We start from the raw sequence: 13491 nt of genomic DNA on the forward strand, positions 1-13491 counted from the left end.
AGTTAATGTTCTCACCTAAAAGTTTGATAATAGGTCAATTCACTCTAATATTAAAACTAAAAGCACACTATTGAAACTGGTGAAAGAAAATGTACCATGTCATACATGTGTAAGACGGAGACAACACATGCGACTACAACATCCTCTAAAGAGCGTATGTTTAATACAGTTCTACGAACAAATTTTTGAATTTTTTGTTGCCATACGAATTTTAATAGACAAAACTTCTATATTTACTCGTACAGTTGTATCTATATGTTTGATATATTATTATTGTTACGCATTAGTCGCAGATAGGTTGTCATTACACTTTTTATAACATTTACACTATATATAATATACATAGGTTCTCCATGATTTAATTTATTCAATTCAGCAAATAGGGTTAAGACGTCTATGTAGTCCTTTTGTTAATAACATATTATATCCTTTTTTTATTTTCTTTCCCTCAACTCTTCTACTTTTATCCAATAAGTAAGCGTATACACACTTGCATGAACACCTGCACGAGAACGCTTAGGAATGTGTCATCCAGTGCGATCACAGTATCCAAATTGAGGCCAATCGAAAAAAAATATTAACTGCGTTTCTTTCTTGAATGTTATTCTCGGTTCATTTTGCTGTTGATATGAGTTTCTGAATAATATAACCGTATGTTGTCTTGCATTACAATTATAATTGTAATACTATTTTTATTGACATTAAAAATTAAATAATTAAATATAAAACTATATTAAAAATTTAAAAATTTCAACTATAGATATGGTATTTATTCTTTATAAAAATAATTATATTTTGAATTTCTCTTCATTATTAAAATTATAATAAGTACAATTTTTTTTATGAAAAAGTTAAAGCATAAGGAAAATATTTTAGAAAAATCCTATTTAACATAAAATATTAAAATATATATTATATCGCTTATAAATAAAAAAAATATTTGGCCTATCTGTTATGTAAATACAAGCGAAAATATAAAGTTGTAATACTTAACTAATGTACCCAATTTAAGTTGTTGAGATGCCACTTGTTTCAACATTTTTACGGACATCTTCTAAACAGTATCATATTTAATTTAGTATAATATATGAAATAAATAATAAGTGTGTTTAAAGTAGTCAATCTTAGAATAAACTATTTTACGATATGTGATGTCCCTAACAATAGTCTGTTTAGGTTAAATTTAATTAACCTCGGTCGTATTTTTAAAAACAAACGATTCTTGAACAAACATCATAGCATTGTAAGATGTATTGACTTCTAATTATTATTGGCGGGGATTTGCTTTGAAATACTATCGTACGCTGATTGCAATTATTTTAATCTCAGGTGTATGAATTCATATAAACCTGCTGCAGCTTTCACATTGGAACGATGACACATAAATTGCTGATTTAAAATATATATATATATATATTTATATTACGAAACGTTATGACTAGAAACTTCCGGTTCATCCGGTAATAGATAATTGTATAATAATTAAACCTAAGAATTTATATAAAAATTAAATTTTTTTGCATTTGATACATGCGTATGTTGTTTATTTTTGTACAATACTTCCAACTTATAACTTTATTCGTGTATTAATATTTTTGCACCAACCTATATTTTAAGAATGAATGAATCATACCATAAAGTTTTTTAATTATTATAATATTTTTCAAAATAAACAATCTTGTTATTTTTCAAAATTACATATCGCAATGAGTAGATTGGTGTGTTATGAATTGATTGAATTATAATCTCCCCAATTTAACATTTTGTCTAATATAATTTAAGTATATTCCTCATACTTTTAGTTTTCAATATTTCATTTTCTATTAGATTTAATAATAATTGTTATACCTAATTATATATAGTTATGTGTATTGTACTTTTAAATTGTTAATTTAAATCATAATACAATCCTTATCTGTACATTGTTATAGCAAGTAAATAAAATTGATTGATGTATATTATAATAGTGGACATTTTTAATTTTGGTAAAGAAAAAAGTAATACTAACATATTTCTTTGATACAATAAAATGTTGGCTGAAATTCACAAAAAGTATTTTGCGTAAAGTAGCGAGGCGATTGAACTTCGTTTCGCTGTGGCCTTGCGGTTAGTATGTGTAATTATTTCGAGTGGTATCCGGACATGCACCGATTATTGCCTGATGCGGCGTTAGAAAGCGCGAAAATGCGTTTTAAAATATATTAATAAGAAAGTAAACTTTTAAATTTAAATGTAAATAGTAGAATCTTATGTTGCTATAATTACATTTTTTTAGTAGTTTTAATTATTTATTGAAATTGTACGATGTAGTTAGTGGTATTTTATCATCTATTGATTTTAAGTTTTGAATGGATTAAGTTTAATTTTGGTTATATTAAGTTTAGTTTTTTTTCTATTTATAATCTTACTCATACAATTATTCAAGTGGTAGGGACTTATTTAGAAAGGTAATTATTTGAATTCCAAAAATATGTCAAAAACTGCAAAAATGAATGAATGTAACGTTTTTAATAAATTTTATTTTCATCAATTTTGGGTGAATCAAGTTCTACTTAAAATCGTATACTATATTTCTAGTACCTATGTTTGGTATAAAATTTCCTCAAACAATTTTTGACTTAAATAAAAAATAGTATTTATGATGTCTTGGTAATATCACAAATTTAATATCTGTTCACATTAATAGAAAAATCTATAAAATAATTAGACACAAAGCTGAGTCCCAGTTAACCTCTATTATGACAAACGGCAGACTGTAGATAGTTTGAGAGTAGACGTAATAAATATCAAAATAATAAACGTTAAGGCTGTTATGCGAGTATATATAATAAGTACTAAATGTATTAGCTTTTTGGAGGTAAAAACTAAAAATCTCGTTTGTTTATGATGAAATACAAATATAAATGCTTGTATTTAAACGTGTTTTTAATTTAGATTAACTAAATACTAAGTTAAAATGCAGAAGAGCTCACTTTCTTATTTCAATATTTACACCTATAATAGAAACCTGAAAGTCTAAATAAATACCAAACTAGATAACCGGTCTTATTCTACGCTTAATATATTTATGTTCTTCGTATTTGACATATAATAATATGTAATACTTAAGTAGCACACGGGTGTGCTAAGTATTATTTCAATCCAGCTAATACCATGAGTAATTTGAGCTACGTGTTAAATAATATTCAGTGTTTTTTAAAAAATTGCATAACTGGAATTTTTAAAGTTTTGAAATTAGATTAATATAATATTAATTATAATCGACAGATTATAAAATTACTTGCATCTTAGTAATTAAAATATATTTAGAATCTTAGATGTTAGTTTAAAATAAATAAAATATCAAAGAAGAACAGTTCAGATGTGTATTACACTTCGCATCATAGGAATAAGTACGCATTTATGTCCTTCAGTGAAAAATAACCAACTACCTTATTAGGTATTATAAAAATAATACATTGTATAGTAGTTTCTAAATCGATTTCTACTTTAAACCTTTAATTTTGAACTGAAAATTTCATTTTTAATAATTTTTATTTCAAAATTATATTTGTAAATTTTGAGATCCAATCTAAATCTATTTTTATTAATATGTTGTATTTAGTATTATAATATAATATATAAGCATATTATACGATTTATTAAAATAAAGATTGTGCACAAATATTCCAAATTTTAAAAGATAAAACAATTTTATATGGTAACAACACTGGTACATTAAACCCTCGTTCCCCTGCGATTGAAATTTCGATGCGATTAATAATATGTATTTCGGTCGTGTCCCACATACCCATGACGATGATGAGGGGGCCAAATGCCTGCAGGATGGAAAGTATATACATGAGTATATGATAGAAAACCGGTCATATGGTCATTAAAAATATATAAGTGCATTCGCATTTGAATACATCGCTTCAAATATATTATGGGCGTTACAAATATTAACTAATAGTTTTTTTGGAAATAAGAAAAAAAATTAACAATTCATTTTTACAGAAACAATTAAACCGAATCAGATCTGATCACCAGAGGAATCACTGTCGACGTTACACTACTTTACAAGATACAGATACAGATTCACTGTCTTCTATCGACCCATACAGACTGTTAGATGATGACCTCAGGGATGTATACACAGACATCACGCGGGTTTGTTATATTTTATTATTAAACTTCAGCTGTATTAATATAATTAATGTACATCATCACTGAAAATGGAATATTAATACGTAATCCATCTATAAAAGATAAAAATAACAATTGATTCCGTAAAAGTTATTAATTATAAATTGGTTCTTTTTACATGAAAATTATTTGTATTTAAGTAATAAAAATTAATTTCAAATTGTAGTTTTAAAATTATGTAACCTAATATTGTTCTTTATTGATCATTGAATTTTTATTATAATAATAACATATTTAATCATATTCATGAATATTTAGTAAATATTTTACAGACTTTATTCATTTATTATTATAGAATTCATATATATATGTATATATTTAAAAACCTCTCTAATTTTAATGTATACTAATAATTATAAGCTTATAAAGTTTTAACCATTTATAATTTCGAAATATTCCATCTTAAATTATATAATGAAATTATTTTCTATTGTTTATATATATATATAATATATATACATATAAATTTATTTTGTTTATTATCTATAATTATCTATATTTAATGTGTATAAAAACACGGCATAATAATAATCGTTATTTATTATCCAGGAACTCGAACTGAACACTAATCAAGATGAGCTACGGACGATAGCTACTTATTACTTCGATGGGCAAGGAAAAGCCCTTAGGCCTATGGTGGCTATCCTGATGGCTCATGCCATAAATTACCATATGAATAATAAGTAAGTTGGCACATTTTATTAACAATAATCTAAATCTAAATGATACCTAAAATTCTTATTTGTCGCGATAGTGAAAATGTGAAAAAAAAAGTAGATCAAAGTATGTTTATACGGATAGAACTGTACGACTGGTTGACATATACTTACACAGGAAGATATCAAGGATATTAATAAACTGGTTATAGTTCGTGTAACCTAAATATTTTACTTGCATTCTTGTCTAAGTCTTACATACACATTTTTGCATCCAAAATTTAAGTGAAAAAAATTAATTTCATTAACTTTGATGATATATATGCTATAATATTTATATTATGTACTTTATATTAAACTGCAAACAAATTACGAAATAACTATATACCATCCTTTTAAAAATTTTAGTATGGATCATATATCTACTAATATATTGTACATTATAATAGGTAATGTACTTTATATATTGAAACTGCAAACAAATAACGGAATAACAATATTTATTATTTTAAAAATGTATAATTATGTGGAGCATACCAACTAATATACAATTACTAAATCCTACTATACACACATTTAATATATTAAAATTTTATTATATAACCTGAGTACCTACTAAATCATTGTTAACTATATTATTCAAATTGTTATGTAATGTTAAGATAACATTGTAGTGGTTTTACTTTTTTTTTGATAATTTTGAATTAAATTAAATGTTGTAGATATCTTAATAAAACTTAATTAAACTAAATTAATACATTTACTTGTAAATAAATTTCCTTATAGTATTTATCGTACTTTTACAGTGGTTTGGACAAAAAACAAAGAGAAGTAGCTATGATTGCTGAAATGATCCATTCTGCATCCCTAATTCACGATGATGTAATTGATCAATCAGACTTCAGACGGGGAAAGCCAAGTGTAAATGCACTTTGGAGTCACAAAAAAGTAAGTAACACGTATTTTTTCTCTTGAATAACCAAACTATAGTTTTCTATCGGTGTTTTAAATTAATATTAACTTTACTACATTTTACAAATTATACTTAATAACATGAATTACGTAAAATTATACATATCAAGTATTCAAATGTAATAAAATATAAATTATATTTTTTATATTTCATGAATAAATCAAAAATAAATTATTATTGGGAGACTTACAATTATTTATTTAACTACCAGTTATTGATGATTTTCTATTGACTAGAAATATTTTAGTGTTAATTTATCTAAAAATCGTTTTTAAAAATGTTTCTATTTTATTACTGTCTAAAACTGATTAAAAAATGTAGTCATCATACACATCAATTATTCACAATAGTATAATTTCTTACCTAAGTAAGTATAATCTATTTATGCATAAAGCAAAGATTAAGTATATTTACTAATAAGAACGTTTTACTATTCGTACTAAAAAAAAATAATTATTACCTTGAACTATTTTATATTTTATTCTTCGATTTTAAATTTCATAATTAATTTTGTCTAATGTATTTATATAATAATAAATAAGACTATTTTTAGTTCAACTCTTAACCAGGTGATTCTTTTGTTGAAGAACACTCATTATTTAAAAAATTATACACTTATTAACATTTATGAATATATATTTTTTTATGACTTCATTTTTATTTCCATATTCCAAAGCAAAATATTTCTTATAGTATTTAATACATGAAAATCGAATTTTAATCATTACTTTATGAGTTTTAAGTATTTTTAGTTTATATTAGTTTTGTTGAGTGGCAAAAGGCAAGAGGGATATGCTGCAAAATGTTTATCTGTTACACCACACAGCTGAATTTTAAATACTAAAAAGTTATAACTAATTGGCTACTCTTCTGAATTTTTATTTGCATATAATATCAAAATATAAAATTAAAAAATTATATTGACATTCACAAAAATTAAAATTAAAAAAAAATAATAACTATAAAAACTATAAATGTTTTTAAAATAATAAGTGTTTTACGTTAAATAAACCATCTGATATATGGTAATTTGAAAGTAAAAACCTTTCCAGTCCATTAAAACATTTAAAACTATTGGTAAACCTTGATCGTAATAAGGTAATAATCAGCATAACAATTACATCGGTGTAATGACTAAAAAATCAAAGTTAGATTTCGAAAAAGATCATCTTTTCTTTTAAAACTGTAGAACTTCATATCCCAGCAAATCGTATTATTAAATAAAATCATCGTCTTAATTATCAACAAACATGCCTTATTTAAAGTTTCATTATTTATCCTCCTCAATCTAGCTTATAATAATGTTATAAATCATAACCATGAATATTGTATATCTGTATTATATAGATGTACTACATCGGTAGTCATTCCAATTTTTTTTTAAATATGCTTTGCTTTTGAATTATTTTATTTTCTTGTATCTAATAAATATAAATGTGTAATACTGACCTTAACCCTCTGTAACTATTATGATTTTACTGCAAAATAACAAACAAAATTACTCGTTATGTGTAAGTAGAACATTTTTAAAACCTTTTGAAATACTATGTATTACTGTCACTTAAATATATATATTATACACTCTATTTGAGTATTAAGAAGAGGTCGCATATTAACATAATATTATTATTACTCTTTAAAATTGGTATGTGGTAAACAAATGGTGAAAAACTGTTATTTTAGTAATTATATGTGTTAAACATTTATGAAAGTTTTAAAATTGTATAATGTGACATTAGAACTAAAAGAGTAATTATGATCTATTAGTATGGGCTATGATTCAGTTAATTAAATTCTATCTCACTGTTAACATTTCAGACAGTGCAGTACGTTGATCTTTTATAAAACCTTGATATATTTTATTCTAAATAAAATATATTATATATTATTAGAATTAATTAATCTGAAAACAGTGAAAACAAACGACCGCCCTTGTATTATAATTATTTTGCTTTTATACTTATTATTATTTTTCAAAAATTCGATCGTTAATAGTAGCTAGTTCTTACATAGTATTTAAGATTAAATTATAATATATTTTTTTAAATGCACATGAACTGATTATTGATAATGCACAGTCACTAAACGACGTGTAGTCTTATCGCTCATAAAGAAAACTTGCATCGCGGGCTGGTCATGTATTGGCGACAAGTGTCGACAATAATGATTATAATACCTCAAACAACAACAAAAACAACAACGAACACTATATAGTATATTATTATAATATATAAGTGGTATATTGCGGTGAGATGATGGTAATTAAATCCGACGCGGCGCCGGTGACCAATAACCGACCCGGCTAAGACCAATATATCGATGAATGAAGAAGGTTTGGCACCGTGGGTTTATACTTTCACTGTATAATATAGGCACTAGGCAGGCAGGTAGACAGGTATAATAAGGTATAGGTTGGTTCGCGCAGAGACCCACTTATTACGCGCGCTTCGAGCCGCAGCGGCGGCAGAGATGTCTGGTCTCGGAATACCGCGCACGCGGGTATCGATCAATTTCACTCGAGCAACCCGACAAACGTACACAATTCTCGAAAGTGGTCTTTTATAAGAAAGTCACGTGCAGGATGTCTGTATTTTGTTGTATTTTTTTGTACCTTGATAATATAGTATACTATAAACGACAGTCGTCGTGGTTATAAATATATAAATAATATATATATTATGTAGGCAAGGACTCTCCACCACGATTAGCTGAACTTGTCGATCTCTATGGGAAACCGTAGAAAAAAATAGAGAAACTAAGGGAGATATATACTGAGAAAAAAAATTGAAAATGTCAACCGGACAAGTTTGACCCGTGGTCCACATGCAACGTCTTCTATGCGATAAAGGGCAAGGTCGTCCGCCGGTTGGCGCTCGGTAGTATAGTCACTACTATAGCTGTGTATCGTTGGCGCGTGAATGGTATGTCGGTACTGCCGTGAGTTGCATCATCTGAATATAATATCCTCGAAATTATAATGAATACAGAAAATTCCTTCTTTTTACCAATAGAACTGTCAGGATTGCAGTCTTGAATTTATTATTATTATTACGTCTTGTCAGTAGAAAAAATTGTATTTTGTTCTTTCTCTCTCATTCGCTCTCTCTCTATATCTCTTTATTTTCCCCCCTCTTCTCCAAAATATCGTACTATATAATATAATATTATTCTTGGCCCTGTATATGCGTTTGTGTGTCGGTGGCTACGTGTATATAGAGAAAGTTCAACGCGTGCGTAGGCAGCCTGTGTAGTTAGGAGTATGCGTCGTGTGTGTTTCACAATTAGACGCTTGTTCCGGAAGACCTTTCACGCAATGTGTAAACAACACATTTTTTATTTATCTCTATACATATATAGACACACATTAATAAATAATACTTTGACGCATGCACTGTCGTCCAAATTTAGAGAGCCCGTTTGATTCTCGGACATTATATATTTGTGACAAAACTCCTGGGAACTGAACAAGCAAAGATCCGGTTTCCAGATAAATTATAATAGGTATAACAGGAAGGGCTGGCGCGTATAAGTAACCGGTGAGAGCGAAACGTGATTGACCGTTTAAATATTTTACTAGTTTTAACATTAAACGAGATACTTGAAACCATCGATTTGACGATAAATACTATTTTAAAATTTTGTAAATGTTAGTGGTTTTGACTAAACCATTTTGTTAATATTGGATGGATTTTTTTTTCACGTCTTTAATTTATTTTTAAATAATATTTTTTTTCTTAACCTGAATGCTTAGAGTTATATTTACCAAAATAACGAATTTTATAGAACCATTATCCTTTATTATGAAGTTGTAATTATTTCATTTGATATATTAAATACATTTTTCCATTTTAAATTCTTATGAACAACTTTTCCTATAATTATATATTAGACATTTCCCAACTAATAATTTTCACACGTTTTCTTTTGAAATATCATAATCAGATATCCAATCAATTCAGTGAATTTATATTCACATCACGTGATATTTTCATATACACACATAAATTAAATACCTTGTTGCCAATAAAATAATTTAAACTCACAAAAGTACTCTCGATATACTCTACTATGTTAAAAACCATTTTTATTTAATGCTGTTTGGAACTCATTATTATAGTAAAATTTAGTTATATATTGTTTAATAATGATTGATTAATAATGACAAACTATGCAAATAATAAACAAAAAAATAATTAGTACTTCTGTATAATTCAGTTAATGTTTATTATATTTTGCTAATTTATATTGCATACCTATTTCTAAAATATTTTACTTCAATTAAGGGTAAACAAACCAATAACAATTTAAGACATACTTTTGTATTTTGACATGCTAAACATAATAATATCATAAATTCCTAGGGGCTCAAAGGTTATGCCAGCAAATCACTGACACTTTTGTTTAATGTGCACACATGTATAATATCTATATCATGGTATAACGTAATTAAAAACATTATTTATTATGTAATACGTTGATATAGAATAGCTTTATTAATTTTGTCTCTGGACTACTCTTTGAATGTTTATCGTCGTAAACTGTAAGTTTATTAAACAATATACCTTCGTTAAATACATTATTACACACACATACACAATTATATGCTTTATTAATATTACAATTTTTTTTTATTATTTCCTAATTTGTTCCGTCATTAATTTCAATTAACTTAAATACACGAATGGGTTTGACATAGTCATCGAACACAATAGACAACGAAATTTACATTGAGTAAACATCGTTTCATCCGTAAACCTTTAGACATTGTTTAGAAAATACGTTTCTGCATTCACATAACCTCACGGGTATTTTATTATTTTGTCACATTTTCATTGGACCGTTTATCACTTATCATATGGAATTACTGTCATTAGATTCCATTTATATTCAGAATTATATTGTGATTATGAAACAATAACATTGTTTCATAACTAATATCGTGATTGTTATATTTAAAATAAATTTAATTTATTAAAACAACATTTTAATATTATTTTAAATTTTCAACGAATTATTATTTTCTTTAACTTCAGTAATTAATTTTAATACACCATTAATAAATTATAGTAATTATGACAAATCGTGTTGAATAAATAAATCAATTTTTACACTATCAGAAATTATACTTCGTATTTATTACTTATTTAGGTATGTACCAACTACCAATCTATTAGTATATTAACGTATTATAATATTTAGCTATTTACAAGCATTATCTAATTTCCGAGAGTAAATTTTTAAAATATTTATCTGAAGATACAAAATTTAATTTGGTATGACGTGTACATCCTTACTTCTCTATGGTTGTGAAAAAGCACAAACGAAATCTGTTATTATAACCCCTACAACCCATTGACCCAGAATGGTCATATGACCTTTATAGTGAAATTATTAGAGAAGGGCATCGGAATGCAGTCGAAACCCTCTAAAATGACACACCCAAGTTCAACCCGAGGCACACTTGCAAAAATATTCCTACCACAAAATATTAAACATGGATTGCTTTCACCTGTAATATAATTATTGTATTGGCACAAGATGAACCAACTTTCTAGTTATAAAATATTGATGCGTTTTTTGTTTATATGTTTGTAAAATTTAATAAAGAAACTTGGAAATCTTTCCCAGTACCCATATAGTACTTTTTTGTAAAAAATGTCTGTTAACAGATCATCTATAAAATAGAATTACTTTAAAGACTTGGTTATTTAAAAAAAAAGTAGAGTTTGGCATCGTTATGTTTGTATTTATTTATTCCCATATAAATTTGCTAACTTTAAATGTATTATTAACGCCATACCTTACAATAAATAATTGATAACTTATAATAATTATTCAAGAAAAATGTTTGTCACAATACAAGACAAGTAAGTTATTAGTTATTATAGTTTTCTATTAAAATACGTTAATATTTTATAATAATGCGTTAAACTTACCTTACTATTATTGAGTTTTTCCGTATCATCGAATACAAATTGATTTCATTCAATATTTGAAATAGATATTTTTAAATCTTTTTGTCATAATTCGATATGACTTTTAACATACGTTTTTAATTATTTTAGAAGCTTAACTAGCAGTGTTAATATTTGTTTATTTGGATAGTAACAATTTAATTAGAAAAATTTAGAGAAATATGTAAATATAATAAATTATTTTATTGTAACAAGGTAGCGCTCCTCAATTCTTAATTACTATTTTGAATTATATGGTTTTAAATGACAAAATGACAATATATATACATATACATTTAGCAAAATATACTGTTTTATAAATGTCTTCTATTCTTTATTTTTCTTTGAGATTTTTTTTGTTACACAATTATTATTATACTATTTTCATTTAGATAAGTAAAGTATATATCTGTCAACGTTGGTACATAATATAACATCATAAATCATTTTGCGGTCTTTGAGCTTTTTCTGTTTTGTTTTTGACTGGGTCACGACAAGATAAACATAATTTGGGATAATGTAATTTAAAATGTTATGAAATTCGGCAATGGTGAAATACTATGTTATACCATACGTATATTATGGTATTTAGGAATTATAAATATACTTTTTTATTGATCTAAAATATAAATATCCTTACGTCTGAGGCCATTAGTATACTCGTACAATTATCTACAGACATTTTTTTTTACAATAGTTTTTCAGATTTATATACATTGTATTAAATTATAAATATTAGTATTTTTTATAAAAAAAAAAAACATGAGAGTATTTATATAATTTTATGTTATACTGAGAGTCCAGTATGTTATACTCAGCACCTATCCGATTTCTTGAAGGATTTAATGATTTTTCTTATTACGGCATTCAGTGATAATACACAATTGATTCCACATATAATTTATTTATGCAGAATTCTTGTTTGCCATATATAACTGCGGTAAAAATATGTATTCTTGTACTTAACTACATGAGGACTTTCAAATTTTTTTCTTTTATTTTAATATGGTTTGACCCAAAGTTTATATTTTTTAAAGTTTATTTTATTTTGTTTTTGGTTTTTGCCTAACTAGTTTTTTCCATCTGTCGTTAAGTATAATTTGTATAATATGGTTTATTTGTTACGTCGTTATGTGTACAAATATTTCAAAATCCTTTTTTGTTTGTCGACAAATATGTCGAGGTAACCGCGTTGAGATTTCTTAAATGACTTTTTTCGTTTTCGATTAAAATACTGAATCTTAGTTCTCTTTTATAAAGAAAATTTCTTATTCTTTTTCACTATTCTTCAGATAGATTTTTTTCTTAAATAAGTTTTATTCTACTGAAATGGTTTATTGTATTTTGAATGATTTTAAGGCTACTAGGTGAGTTGCTGAATATGATATAGGTTATTGTCTATATTATTTTTAACTTTTATTATTAAGTAAATACTTAACTACTTTATCTTTATGTATTGCTAGTGTAATATGTCAATACCCCAATATACCATATTATATTGTAGAATGTTATACCTACTAGTCCGGGGGCTTTCAACCCGCGCCACTCCTTGTCATAATGTGCGGCCCTCGATCATATTTGAAATTTATCATGTAGCTTTTCTATTTCGATAAAATTATAACTATACTACACTTGTGAGCATAATTTTCACGAATGAAATATTTCAAATTGAAAACTAGAGCTCGATTAACTGACATTCACTTATAAAATTTATTCATGATTG

General features: G+C 26.0%; 1 protein-coding gene across 1 annotated transcript in view; it reads left to right on the top strand.

The window, feature by feature from the left end:
* The window catches only part of LOC132922186 (all trans-polyprenyl-diphosphate synthase PDSS1), a 35028-nt gene that overhangs the window by 7455 nt on the left and 14082 nt on the right, over positions 1-13491 (top strand). Inside the window, exons 2-4 of the mRNA XM_060985557.1 lie at positions 3997-4149; positions 4735-4868; positions 5648-5789. Coding sequence (XP_060841540.1) covers positions 3997-4149; positions 4735-4868; positions 5648-5789 — 429 coding nt within the window. The remainder of the gene's footprint in view (positions 1-3996; positions 4150-4734; positions 4869-5647; positions 5790-13491) is intronic.

The sequence above is a fragment of the Rhopalosiphum padi genome, chromosome 2, assembly GCF_020882245.1.
Source record: "Rhopalosiphum padi isolate XX-2018 chromosome 2, ASM2088224v1, whole genome shotgun sequence".
NCBI classification, from domain to species: domain Eukaryota; kingdom Metazoa; phylum Arthropoda; class Insecta; order Hemiptera; family Aphididae; genus Rhopalosiphum; species Rhopalosiphum padi.